The 14146-nt window shown below is 41.2% G+C and overlaps 1 protein-coding gene across 1 annotated transcript in view; it reads left to right on the top strand.

Annotated features, from left to right (window-relative positions):
* The window catches only part of LOC119724474 (double-strand-break repair protein rad21 homolog), a 32121-nt gene that overhangs the window by 7234 nt on the left and 10741 nt on the right, over nucleotides 1-14146 (top strand). The window contains exons 3-7 of the mRNA XM_038195535.1: nucleotides 157-386; nucleotides 1131-1237; nucleotides 1987-2211; nucleotides 4461-4592; nucleotides 9640-9759. Coding sequence (XP_038051463.1) covers nucleotides 157-386; nucleotides 1131-1237; nucleotides 1987-2211; nucleotides 4461-4592; nucleotides 9640-9759 — 814 coding nt within the window. The remainder of the gene's footprint in view (nucleotides 1-156; nucleotides 387-1130; nucleotides 1238-1986; nucleotides 2212-4460; nucleotides 4593-9639; nucleotides 9760-14146) is intronic.

The following is a 14146-nucleotide window of genomic DNA, read 5'->3' as shown; positions in this document are numbered from 1 at the left end:
CCTAAGGCCAATAAACAAAAAACATAACAAAAAATAATGTACAGGCCCGCAATACCATTGTGTAAATTGCCTGTATTGTCAATTATTTTTATCTACATACATGTATTTATGTATTGAACATTCATTAATGTTGATCCTTGTGTATGCTGAACATAGGTTAAAATGGCCCTCAGGACATCAGGTCATTTATTGTTGGGGGTGGTGCGTATACACAGCCGCAAAGCCAAATATCTCCTAGCAGACTGCAATGAAGCCTTTGTCAAGATTAAGATGGCATTCAGACCAGGAGTGGTTGATCTTCCAGAAGAGAATCGGGAGGCAGCTTTTACTGCTATCACACTGCCAGAGGTCTTCCATGACTTTGATACATCGGTTCCTGACCTCAAGTAATATTTATAGTAGAGTTTTGGTCCATTTTTTTTTCTCTAGCGGCCTGTTCACACTAGATAATGTTGGGGTTGATATACATGTAGGGTTGAAAACATGCGGCGTTTCACACTTCAAAATGTTCTGCTCCAGACAAGGGTTGAGATTTTCAACCAAGGTTAAACTCTTGCCAGGGTTCCAAACAAAAGTAACCTAACAAACTAAGATCAGTTTGCACAAAACAAGTCTGAAACGACACATGAGTGAACGCGGGGTTGAAAAATAAAAACTCACTGGGTTCGCCAGGGTTGGGAGGCTCTAGTATGAAAAGGCCTGATGTGTTCAAGTATTTAAAAAATGACATTCTTATTTGAGAACAATTTACTTTTATGCCATCGCTGGGAATTTTGAAGAAAAAAAAATCTAAAATCAACCAAATACCGTGATCAGATATTTAGAAAATTGGTTTTATATTTATTTGATCTAATTTGCATTTGCGATTTTGTTTGCTAAGACACCTTTTCTTTCTTCTTGCATATTGTAGTCCTTTTTGAATACATGTAGATTGTAGGAAGTGTTTACAGTGAAGGACATTACTAGGGTAAACTGACTTACCTAGATTTTTTTTCTTTTTGCCAAAATGCCAACCTGAAACTTTGTACTGCCACATTTTGCCCAAAATGAACATTTTTGAATTTAATTTAACCTTAACTAATAAAATTAAAGTATTCATGTAAGTGAAGTGTTGTGCCTTCATGTTTCAGTGATGCAGAAGTACAGAAACAGTTTACACTGAACCAGAGCCGAGTTGAGGAGATAACTATGAAGGAAGACCTGGGATCCATTACCCTGGCACAAGATGATGGCTTTGGTCAGTATATTCATATTCTCTGTATTGAATGTTCATTGGGTCCATGAAGTTTCAAAATCATCATATTTTCTGTTTTCATTTGATAAAGTTGTAAACAAAAGTGTTATAAATGTCCTCTTTTTTTTGAAGGACCCATGCAATAGAAATGAAATGAATTTCTTGATTTGGATGTGTTAATATAATTTTTGTTTCTTCCAATACAGAAAAAAAATGTTATGTTATACTAAGATTACTATGTGGCATGGCAATAACTGGCTTTACATGTATGTTGAATTGATAATGTGCTCATTCATGTGGAAATAACTGCTAATCAGCATTTGCAAGTAACCAGCCTTTGCAAGTAACCAGCCTTTGCAAGTAACCAGCCTTTGCAAGTAACCAGTCTTTGGTGTGAGGCAACAAGACATCCTCCCTTTTAGCACACATGAGAGCATCTAAGTGACAAAATGGTAAAATTTCTCCTGGATCTGCTATGGAGTCAGTCATACTGTGTCAATTCAGCACAGAATATAGCATCGTTGTTAATACATGTAGGTTGGCTCAAATTCTGCACAATAACTACCCTGTATTGGATATCCCTTAGCCCTAAATAACAGGATTGTTATTATTATCATGTTAACCAAAGATTTAATTTGATTGATTGTTATAATTATCGTGTTAACCAAAGATTTAATTTGATTGATTCATATCAATCACACTGTCAAAGTTGTGCATCATTATAATTGTTATTGTTCTTGGTAATTTATCAGGAGATCTTGGATTTGATGAGCGTGAAATAATGCGAGATGCCCAGCAGCAAGAGGAGTCTATGTATAAGACCAGCCGAGATGAATCACACCTGCTAAGTGATGTAGACAAGAGAAAAGATGCGACACTAGACACATCACTGGAAAAACCTATGGATCTTGGGCTAGATGAGCCCATGAAAGATGATGGCTTTGGAGGAGAAATGGTCATGGGAGAAGGATTGCTTGGTAAGAACTGACTTGTAATCCTCACTTTTTGGTTTTTCCAAGTCAAAGTCATTGCAAAAGCTTTTTTTGTTTTTTGTTTGTGTAAATATATTGTTGTTTTAGTTGTCCCTTAGGCCAAAAATCTCCGGTTTCTGGTATGCGCGCGCGTCGCCATAGCCATGCGCGTCGGCAAAATGAAAAAGTTTTTTTTTTCAATGAAAGATGATGTCTCAAAACCGCCAAACTCACTGGTTTGACTGGAATCCTGCTGCTGCACAATTTTAACGTGTTTTTAGATTGGGTTATGGTCGTGAATAAGCCTTATGTGGCCTCTCTGGACTCCCATATATTTGCACTAAGTTTAGTCGGGCACCATTTGCAGTCATCAGCCGACATTTGAAGCAAAAAAATCAGTAAAAAAAAAAAAAGCCGCGTCGCTGCACCACTTTTTGGGCAAGCTCCATACCAGAAACCGGAGACTTTTTTTTGTTGGCCTTATTACCATAGACATTGTAAATCATTTCTTTGGTCAGTATGTTGGTCTTTTCATAATGTCATATCATTATCAAACTTAGCACAGTTAATTAATGCCTCAATGTTGAACCCCATGTTGCTACAACTCATGTACATACATGTAGCTCACCAGTCCCTCCAAAGGGCAGTGTACTGTTGTTACAAGCTTGGACATAAGGCCAAAAAAAAAGAATATTTCTGCTTCCGATTACATGCCTTACAAAAATAGGGTCGGTCGGTCGGAATTTTTTTTTTTTGCCATTTTTTTTATGCAGATTGAATGGGGTATATACATACACAGACAAGCTAGATCAATTCTGTGAATTAACTTGCAAAAATATTCTTTCTCCATCGGTGTTTTCTTGGCATTTTTACGATGTCGAATCCGACCAGTTGACAGTGCACGTGCTAGCGGTATCGATCGCATAGCCGTGCACAGACTAGTTACCGCATTTTCATCATGTCTTCTAAATTGGCCCCTGCGCGGTGCGGCGGGAACCAGTCGTCGCCGCATTGACCTTACGCACGTGATTATAGTGACCGTGACATCGAATTGCGAAGTAGTTATATCGCGAAGCGAATTTGTAAAAATAACGGAAGTTTCTTTTGAAAAAATAGCGAATGTAAGTAAGAAAACAAATAAATACAAGCATTTTTTTGACGCAAAAGGGTTGTTGAGAGGTATTTTGTGAAGACAAAAAAGACAAAAAGGTTTTTATTTTTATTTATTGAATCATTAATATTATTTTTTTTTTGAATTGCCGATACAAAATTTTAGGGTCGCAGCCTAAAAATAGGGTCGGTCGGGTAACCGGAAGCAGAACTATTATTTTTTGGGGCCTAATGCCATTTTGGATGTAACAACAACATGTCTCAGCACATTTCTATGGGCAAGTACCATCTTATTATGAGCTTGAAAAGTACCAGATTTTGGTTTTCTGGGTATTTTCACCAGCCTGATGGAGAACTTAAGAATTGTTTGTCACATGGTTTTAGCACACCTGTAGGATTTTGCGCCCCACCCAGCAAGACCAAAGCGAGCTGGTCGGCACTCGTTTTTGTTTTTTCTGCAAAATAAGCCATGCTGAACATGTCTTTGTGTTTTCTACCAAACGAGTGAACCAACACATGCTCAAGTTGTGGTTTATACCAAACAAGCTGGGTGGCACATGCCTTTGTGTTTTATGCCAATTACCCAGCTGTCTGAGTGTGACACACCTTGGAAACAACGAAGAGACAATGCATACGTCACAGTAAGGGCAATTTGTGAAATACAGTAAATTGATTCTTGACTCACACGTCGGGGTTTCTTTTGTCATGCACCTTATTCTGAAACTCAGTCAAAATTTAGCATGAAACAAGCTCCAAATTGCTTTAAAAAACAACAACCCAGTTACTGTACTCGTTCAAGAAACATCATATTCTTTGAAAAGTCGTTTGGGAAAAAGTGAACATTTGAAAAATCACAAGGACGCTACCTTACAAGTTCAGAGTTTGCAGACTTGCATGTATACAAAAGAGTTGACTTGTATACACAAGTCAACTCTTTTATACTGTACGTACAGTTCATCAAACAGGACTCTCGGTATTAGATTGTGAATTTTAAAAGTATTACTGGAGGGCTAAGATACGACGGGTAGAGCATCACCTAATAACATATTGTTATTTAAGGAAATGATAGAGCAATATTCAATTATGTGTTGTGATTAGGAAGAAAGGTTCACAAACATTCTCCCATTGCATATTGTAATTTGAAGGTGGTGGCTTTATGGAAACGGGCGGAGGATTATTTGATGAGCAACCAGAGATCCAGGCAGGAGAGGTGTCTATGGGACCAGAAGTTAGTACAGCAGAGAAACAATCACCAGAACAAATCCACAGAGACAAAGGTGAAGCTTCAGTTATGTTAACCCTTAACCCCCTTGGCCCTTTTTTGCTAGGAACCATCCTCAATCCTCCAAATCCTTCACTTCTGATCAAATGGAGGATACCCACTACCTCAATTCATCACAATCCTGTGCTCTGACTGTCCTGCCTCTCAAAACGCATTCATCCTCAGTCCTCAAAAGTCTTCCTCTTCTTCCAACACCATTCATCCTCAATCCTCCAAAATCAACCGGTACAGAATGTCCATGTGTCCTCAATCCTCCCCAACCCTGCAAAATTCTATGTTGCATTCATCCTCAATCTTCCAAAATCCTCCAAAACTGCCCGGAGGACTTTGGAGGATTAAGGAGGGTTGGGGTAAAAGAGTTATTGGCATTTTTGAGGTTGATACCCTCATCCCCTTAAATAGCTTTCATATTCTACTGTTCTGTAATCCCAGTAACTCACACTGTCAGCATTTACTTTGACTCACACTAACAATTTCAGTATATGTTGTGCAAATGTCTGTTATGCACTCCAACTTGCCAGCCATCTAGTAGTGTACATGTACATTGTAGTGCTGAAAATTAGCCCTTGGGTTCGGTTTGGTTTGACAAGTTTTATCGGAACTTTGATTCGGTTCGAATTCAGCTTTCACCGTACTTTTTACCGCTCGATACCTTTTGAGTTCCGGTGTGTTAATGACTTTCTTAATTGATAATTCATTTCAGCAACACCTCTTTTCTTATACCAGTACATTAACTACACATGTCTTATTTTTATTCTTCAAGGCTCGGCGTATAAGCCGCCCTGCGTATAACTAGCCGCAGTAAACAGTTTCATGGGCAAAATCAACGTATAAGCCGCGGCTTATATTCCGAAAATTACGGTTCTATTATGTTTAGTGTTATATTTACGGAAAATTTTCGTGAAATGGAACCAGAGAGCTAAAAGCAGAGCTGATAAGGTAGAAAAGGGAGATGGCTGGTTTTGTTTTTGAAATGAAAATAAAACGTGGCTGTCCACCACAAACTGGTAGTAAAGTCAGCATTTCATGTATTGAGATACAGAACAAAATGTTTAAATTGTATTATATTTAAATACATTACTCATTGTAACTTGGTATGAGCCATGAAGTTTGTTGAGGTTGTAATTTTCAAGCTGAAAGTGCATACATGTACATGTACTATTGAAATACATGTATGTAGTAAACAGAATATAGAAGTTTATTAGTAAGGGAATAACAGTGTGAGGAGCCGGTCTTCACTGCGTGATAATGACCGGGTTTGGGGGTGACCGCTGTTAATGGACCGAGACGCAGTCGAGGTCCATTAACAGCGGTCACCCCCAAACCCGGTCATTATCACGCAGTGAAGACTGGATCCTCACACTGTTATTCCCATTAATAAATACCTTTTTAACGAAATAAACAGTTAAAATGCTCCAATTTTGTGACTTTCTTTCGGCGATATTTCCAGACTCATGTTCATGGGCCATATTTTAACTTATGCGTGGTACCCTGTCTCTTCGATAAGCATTGTTATATACACCAACAGCCGGGCCCAGGCTGTGCTGGACATTGCTGGACAACGTCTTCATTGCGTACGCGTACGACGTCCAGGGTTTGGACTTCTGCTGCCGTAGCGAAACAAAATATTTACAACAATGTTTTCATATTTTTACCTGATGGAGGAAGCTGAAATTTCGTTACACACTCCTCGTGTCCAGAATTACAAAGATGCTTGGTTTAGGAAAGGTAAATATGTCGTTGGGCGAAGTGTTTAAAGAAAATAGATCGTAGATCTACGCTTTCGTCGTAAACATCCTCAGTATATCAGATACTGCACTGCTGTATGTACATGTACGATGTCCAGTCGTTTTAAAACTTCCCTACGTTTGCGCACACCCATAGCAACTGTGTTGCGTACGCTCGCGTCAGTGTCACGCGAAGGTGGTTGAGCGCATGTGCAGTGCTGTATTGTTTAATACAAGCTACCGTATGACTGTTGTAAATTTGGCCAATCATTGCCTTCCATGGGGCTGGATCAATGCTAGTTCAGGGGCCATTTTTTCCGCTTGTTCTTTGAAGCCGGTCATTATCACTGTTAATGCCCGGCCACGTGATCGAGTTTCGACCAATCAGAAACCATCAACTCTCCAAGGTATTTATTAATAAAAATTCTTCCATTTTTAGTTCCTTTTTCTATAAAAATTGGTTATCTTAGGGGTTTGGTTACCTTTAGATTTTATAGGGGCCCTAAGGCGGGCCCCTGAACCCCCGGCCGTGAGCCGCGATAGCTACGCTCGCTTCGCCCGCTGCGCTTCGCATTGGTACATTATATTTTCATGGTTTTTTTTCTCAGTCCATTCTCATGCCTGGTCATACCAATCGCAGAATCTCATTGGGTCAAAATGCAGAAACACTCATTGATAAAAAAAAAGTGTCCTTACCGCGCGCCGTTCGTTCCGTTCCAACGTTCATAGAATTGTCAACCTCGGGCCCGTGATGAACAAATAATAATCTCTCACAATAACGCGGGATCGACTCAATTACCGTAATTTTCGGAATATAAGCCGCGGCTTATACGTTGATTTTGACAATGAAAATGTTTACTGCGGCTTATACACAGGGCGGCTTATACGCCGAGCCTTGAAGAATAAAAATAAGATTCACATGTGTAGTTAATGTACTGGTACAAGAAGAGATGTGTTGCTGAAATGAATTATCAATTAAGAAAGTCATTAACAAACCGAAACCAATAGGTACCGAGCGGTAAAAAGTACGGTGAAAGCTGTCTTCAACGCTTGGGACCAGCCGTACGGATTCCTCCATGGTGATACTAGTGCAGCCATGCAGCATGCTTTCCCCAGCGGACCACACCATTTGTGGTAATCAAGGGGTGCACTTTCTTGGGAACAATAATTACCAATATTTCCGCTGTTTAAAAAAAGGAAAACGACGCCTCATACTTTTTACGGTGTTGGAAACATTTCTTTATTAGATAGTCAGTTGTTCAACGTCACAATATATATTTTTTTCTTGAAATGTATTCAAGAAATGATGTAAAACTCAAAACAGGGACTAAATCACCCCTTACAAAATTAATGGATTTGTCCATAAAAATTACAGCATCGTCTCCTACGGTGCTATAGGAATGGTTTTGACTATTTTTGAAGAAAGTTACGATCAAATTTTTAACGTTACTACCCGCTAGTAATCACAAAACTTTGATAAGTTTTGAGGTAAAAACGGACCTGTTTATTCTTACGACAAAACAAATCAGCATCTGTTGCCACAAAAGCAAGGTTTGCAGCGCTCCAGTCAGTCAACACACGGTGGGTTGCATACTCTCTCAAGTACTGCGGGAAAATGTTGTCATTTGCCGGCGTAGGGTGCCGGTGCCGGGCCATGCACTAACTTTTAAGGCCGGGGACCGGACGGGGCAGCTGGCAGCAATTCCCGTTGTTTATTTCTCATCATCAATTTCCATATTTGTTTGTAAGAGTATCGATTGTAAAAGATTTGATATAACTTTTGTGGCCCTTTTTATAGCTCTGTAGTGTAATAAATGGAACTGACTCAGAGCAATTTGACTAGAATTTGGAGGCCTTAACAAAATTGAAACCGCTGCGGTCGGTGCGGCTTATAGGCCGTTGCGGCTTAAGTTATACGCCGACTTCAGATCTTAATTTGCAGATTTTTGCGTGCTGCGGCTTATACTCCGCGCGGCTTATATTTAGAAAATTACGGTATTGAGTCTTGGACACATGATTGCTTTTCCAGCAGACAGAATGTACAGTCAGGTTGCCTTTCCACACAGAGCAAAAATGCATGCGAAATATCATTACAAAATAGCTAACTTCTGGGTACCAGCCGCTGTACACATCTGTTTGCCAGCGTGTAATAGCGGAACTTCGAATCGGATAGCGCATCGGAACGGCGATATGTGTTGCTGATCGTTCTCGAGTTTTTTTTGTCCGGCGCAAATTATTTATTGTTTGCTTCCTGAAGTGAAATCAACATCGGTATAATTTGCAACATTTTACTAATTTTGGGGGGGCAAAAACCAAATCTTTTTGAGCTTGAAAATACAATTTTATAATTATTAATGGTAGGCCCTTGCCTGAACTAAGGTTGTCCGGCGGGCAACCACGGTCAGCTCAATTGTTCCCCGCATGATTTTTTGGTTGCCCCAGGCAACCGTTAATTTCGCACTCTGCACACACACACAAGATCTTTGATGGTAGTATGAGCTCGGTGTTCGTGCGTTTATAAAATGTAGCAATTTCCAGCAGGATAAACGTGAGTTTGGGCCTTAATACAATGAATATTACGTGTAGCCAATTTAGCTGGATTTTTGAGGAGCGTTATTTTTTACACTCCTTTGAGACAGTCGAGGAGCGCAGCAGGAGCTCCTGCGGGATCGCGCTCCTTAAAAATGAAGAACTGATCGAAGCTGTGCTGCTGTACGAGTTCCATGCCGCTGGCAGGCAGTGCAGTGCCACATGGAATCGTTTTGCAGCAATGTTAGACATACGCTAAAAGAGTAAAAATTGTAAAAATACCAAACAATCATCGACGGAGAAAGAAAATGTCTGTGAGTTAGTTTACAGAACATGATCTCTATTTTCTGGGTATGTGCTTTCCATTTAAATTTATTTATATCCAGGTTGTACCGCTTGTACTTGGAGCGATACAGCGTACCGGTAGCTTGTTTCCACAAACTGTTGTGCCGCAGCATGTGGTTCGTTGCCCACAAACAACACTAGTGCAGTCACGCATGCTGATACTGTGCAATATATGGCCATCGTTAACCTTAGGTCGTCCTGAATAATGTTGAGCAGTGGTGTGCATGGTGTTTTGACAAACTTCCCCGACAGGTTGAAAAAATACTGGAGAGAACCCTGATCTTCGTAAGAAATGACCCTCATTATGTTTATTTTGAGGGGAAAAAAATCTCTGCCATGGACAATTTAAAGTACAAGTTGCTAGGGCCTTAAATTGAATGCATGTGGTAATTGTGGTATAATTTTGATTATTTATATTCTGTGGGTATTTGAATTGAGTAGGTGCAGCTGAGAATGAAACTCCACAAGCTGAGATGGTTGAGACGCATGCACCGGCAGACCAGACTACACTAGTACCCAATGAAGAAGAAGCCTTTGCCCTAGAGCCCATTGATATTACAGGTCAGTTCTATATTTCTGCAGTATTTGTTTCTTTATAATATTGTTTTTATTCCTTTTTTGGTTCCTTTCTGTTTTAAACAAATGACATATGTTACCTCAGAATGAAAAGTTAGGTGGATAAAACTCTTTTTTTTATTACCACTGTGCCTCCATTTTTTATAAGACTAGTATTTTCTATAATGTTGCCTAAAATACAAGATTTTTAATGGTAGGTTTCCCAGTTCCTGTAACACATTTATTTTACAATGGAAAATTGAATTTTTTATTTCTAAGTCAGCTTTTATAAGTCGCCATTTCGCTCAAGTCGTCGTGTTACTCTCGGTCCCCTTTCCATAAAAAGCATTACAAAATCCTTTGTGTAAGTCTGCATTCAACAAATCACACATTGGCATCAACTTGCTGTACTGCGGTTGGCAAAGTGTCGAGTGAAAAGTGGTTGCGCACGGCCTGTGATCGCTGCATGCATTGGTGTCGAAAAAGGGTGCCCTACTACATACCACTACGCGGCGCTATAGGATCTTTGCTGCATACATCACATATGCATCATGAACATATCAATACCGGTACCCCCTCTAGGCTGTTCGCATGCGCTCTGTCCATTTTGGGGGTCATCTTATTGAATGACTTCTGCTGCAGTCAATGCGTGCGTGGTAAATACCGGACTACGCACGCATTTAATTTGTTACTGTGCACGTACATATGAATCGTGGTCTCCACTATCTACATGTATACCCCAAACGTGATGATACAATTCAAGGATTAATTTGCTGGATTCAACTCAATCATTAAGGAGATAATCCAGGGTAAATCGAAGTCAATTAGTGCAATGAATCATGTGCGCAAAAGACCATTCATGTAAGTCGGCAAAATGATGACTTGTAGCATATATCAGCATTCGCGTAAGTCGTCACAACTACAAGGCCGTTCAAAATTATCAACATTTTCATGAGCATACAGACCGTACGCTGGGGGGAGGGGGCCTGTGTTTGCTTTTCTTTCTTTTTGGCGAGCTGCGAAGCAGATGCGAGCCTATGTAATACCAATTTCCGTCCGGGCGCCCGTCTGTCCGTCCGTCCGTCCGTCCGTCCGTCCGTCCGTCCGTCCGTCCGTCCGTCTGTCCGGCCGTCCGCGTTCAGATAAAAATGTTGAAGTTTTTGGTTTTAGTTAACTTGGGGAAAAAAATTAAATGCAGTTGTCATGTATCATCTCTAGGCCTATAACTTCAGTTAGGTTCATATCATTGCAGTAAATTTTATGATTTTATTGAGGAACTTTAATTCAAGGAAATGTTAAAGTTTTTAATTGTTACATGTACATGTATACTGGTATAACATGTACATGTGTGTATATCGGTATAACATGTACATGTACACTATGCATTTTGGGGATGTGCATGAGCTTCTGGTTTGATCTTTTAGTTTTATGGGATTGGAGTAGGGATGGGGTAGGGGAGGGTGGGGTGGGTTGGGGGATAGGGGTTGGAGCTAGGGTTTGTGTGAGTAGGATGAGTAGGGGAGCTAGGATGGGTGGGGCGGGGTGGGTTGGGGTGGGGTGGGGAGAGGGGTTGGAATACTGGGTTTGGGTGGGGTGGGGATTTGTAGGGGTGGGGTGGGAACTTGTAGGGGTGGGGTGGGACAGGTAGGGAGAGGATGGGCATGGATGTAGGGGTTGGGTTAGGAGGGGGTTGGGCAGGGGGCGGGATATAGGATCGGAGTAGGGGTTGGGTTGGGGATGTGTAGGGATGGGTTGTTGTAGGGGTTGGATAAGGGGAGGGGGCAGTATATACGGATCAGAGTTGGGGTTGCATGGGGTCAGGTGGGGATGTATGGGTGGGGGAATGGGGTGGGCGGGATATTGGAATTTGAGTAAGGGTTAGGGCGGGGATGTGTAGGGTGGGTAAGGACAGATAGGGGAAGATGGGGTAGGTGGGTGTAGGGGGTTGGGATAGGGGAGGGTACGGGTCAGGGGAGGGGGAAGGAGATAGGGATTGGAGTTTGGGTGGGGTTGGGATGTGTAGGTGATAGGGTGGGGATGGTTAGGGGAGGATGGAATGGGTGTGGGTAGGGGGTTGGGTGGGGGAGAGGGAGGGGGCGGGTTGGGGATGGGGTAAGGTTTTTGGATGGGGTAAGGTTTGGGGGAGGTGGTGATGGTGCTGTGTCTACATGTACATGTATACCCATTCTTGTTCTGCATTTGTGGCGACTACACAAGATTTTTCCCATGGTAATACAAGTATGGGGAGCAGAAAACACTGTTGGGGCTGCAAAAATCCACAACTGGGTCCTAATTACCCTAACAATGGAAAACTCCCCCATAATACAGTGACGGCTAACCTATATACACATGTATTTATTAGGTAATCTGTTGACTTTCTATGTTGACATTTAAAAACTGACCCCTACACCTAGGCACATCAACAAGAATCCTGATCCCCTTCCATCATGCCCATCCCCAACCCTACCTTCAGCCTCCCTTCCTGCCTTGGACAGCGAGCCATGGCGGCTTCGCCGTTCTAGTTTAACATAAGAATGTTGATTTCGTCAATTAATATCATGCCAGATAATCGATGACTTATCACAAAGATTGTGTGATCGAAATTAATGTCATCTTACCTGCCAGCATGCTGGCAGGTAAGATGACACAGCAATCATATCGTCCCTCAATGTATGTACCTCTGCATGTGCTTTGCACAAATTGACCATAGGAGATGAGGTAGGCCTAACAAATTCATGGTATGTATTACAGGTATGCACACACAAAACATGTGGTCTTGCAATGTACGTAGGAACAAACACGGATTCGCACACAAGGAATCCCTGGATAAGACATATTTTTCATTTCTTTTTGTCCCAGATCTTCGATAACCTACAGATTGTTCACATTGCCACTGATACAAATCACCTTATGCGGGTAATTCTCTTTTATTTACCACAAAAATTTTGAAGCCATTATCGTTATGATCACGGAGCTGCAAACTTGGACTAGGACCAGATTCTGGACACAGCAGGCTGAGTCACAGGGGAAGATTGTTTAAATTTGTTTGCAATACATGTACTTTGAGAAAAGCCCATGTTTTGTTGATTGGTAAATGTGAAATATTGCTCAAGTTGCTGCTGTGTAATGATTATTTTTTTAAAAAAATTTATGTTCGCTGCCATTATCGCTGTGATGAACCTTTTAAAAAAAAAATGAATAGAGAGCAGCTTCTATATCTCCAATAGCATCATGCTCCATGATCTTACACTAGGCTTGGGACGGTATTGCATTTACTGTACCGCAGTATCCAGTGACCAAAAAAACGCGGTGTTCACTAAAACCGCGGTATTATGTTAAGTGGGATATTATGTCATTATCAGGGGGAAAAAATAAGTAGCACGTGCCGAGTTGATAAGCCGCCGGCAAATGCTTCACGCCGCAAATCTCCTACATTAAAAGTGTCCTGGTTTCATTATCAGTCCATTTGTTTGTAAAAACAATATATTATAGTAACAGATTATAAAACATGGAAAGCTTACTTTTTGTGGTATTGTATTGTTCGAATTTGTAAGTCATTGGCATGACAAGGTCCACTAAAAAATAATGCAGATCGTCGACCGATGCCAGAGGCTGACCACGCGACGATCCCCTTATCCTAGCGAACGTATGCTTTCAGTTGGTATCCATTGTGAGTGATATAGGCTCATGTAATTTATGTCGGCCACCAGCGATTCCTTACGTGCTTCGCCGGTGTCAAGTAAAAATCGGACTCCTATAAAAAAATAATCGTACTCCTTCTCACGTGATCGGTCCGTGATTGATTCTGGTAATCATCACAAAGTTAAGCATGCGCAATTGTGGATGCTGTAATATGAAGTTGTCGGTGCCGTGACCTTCATAACGAACGGACCAATCGTACCAAAACATGAATGGAAAATGTTTCGAGCGCCATTAGATGGCCAATCAGCTTGACCTACGCAGTGCATGGGAAAAAGCACGTGTCATTGTGCTTGGTGGACCCAGCAGGACGGGCGTAGGTTTTGGGGGGTAACGTGTGATCATACGGGGTTATTTCCCACGATGAGATATCATGGCTTTTATATTACGCTTTCTTTTAAAGTATTTTCTTTTCTCGATTTTTATCTGGACGACCCAGCATCGTATGATTCAGGCGAGTCCCTTCCCTTTGAACATCAGTACCGATGAATAACGGACCAATCGTACCTAAACATGAATTGAAAAAAAATGTTCCGAGCGTAGATTTAGATGGCCAATGAGATTCTTTTAAAAGGGTGTTTTAGATCGATGAATGCAGTGGGTGGGGGAATATTAAAGCACGTGTTTCGACTCTCTCTGTGCGGATCGCGGAACCAGTGTGGAACCGCATGTATGCGTATCATCATGCACTCAT

Source organism: Patiria miniata, unplaced genomic scaffold, assembly GCF_015706575.1.
Source record: "Patiria miniata isolate m_02_andy unplaced genomic scaffold, ASM1570657v1 HiC_scaffold_18, whole genome shotgun sequence".
Taxonomy (NCBI): domain Eukaryota; kingdom Metazoa; phylum Echinodermata; class Asteroidea; order Valvatida; family Asterinidae; genus Patiria; species Patiria miniata.
Note: the sequence above shows the minus strand (reverse complement) of the source record. Positions and strands in the feature narration are given on the sequence as shown.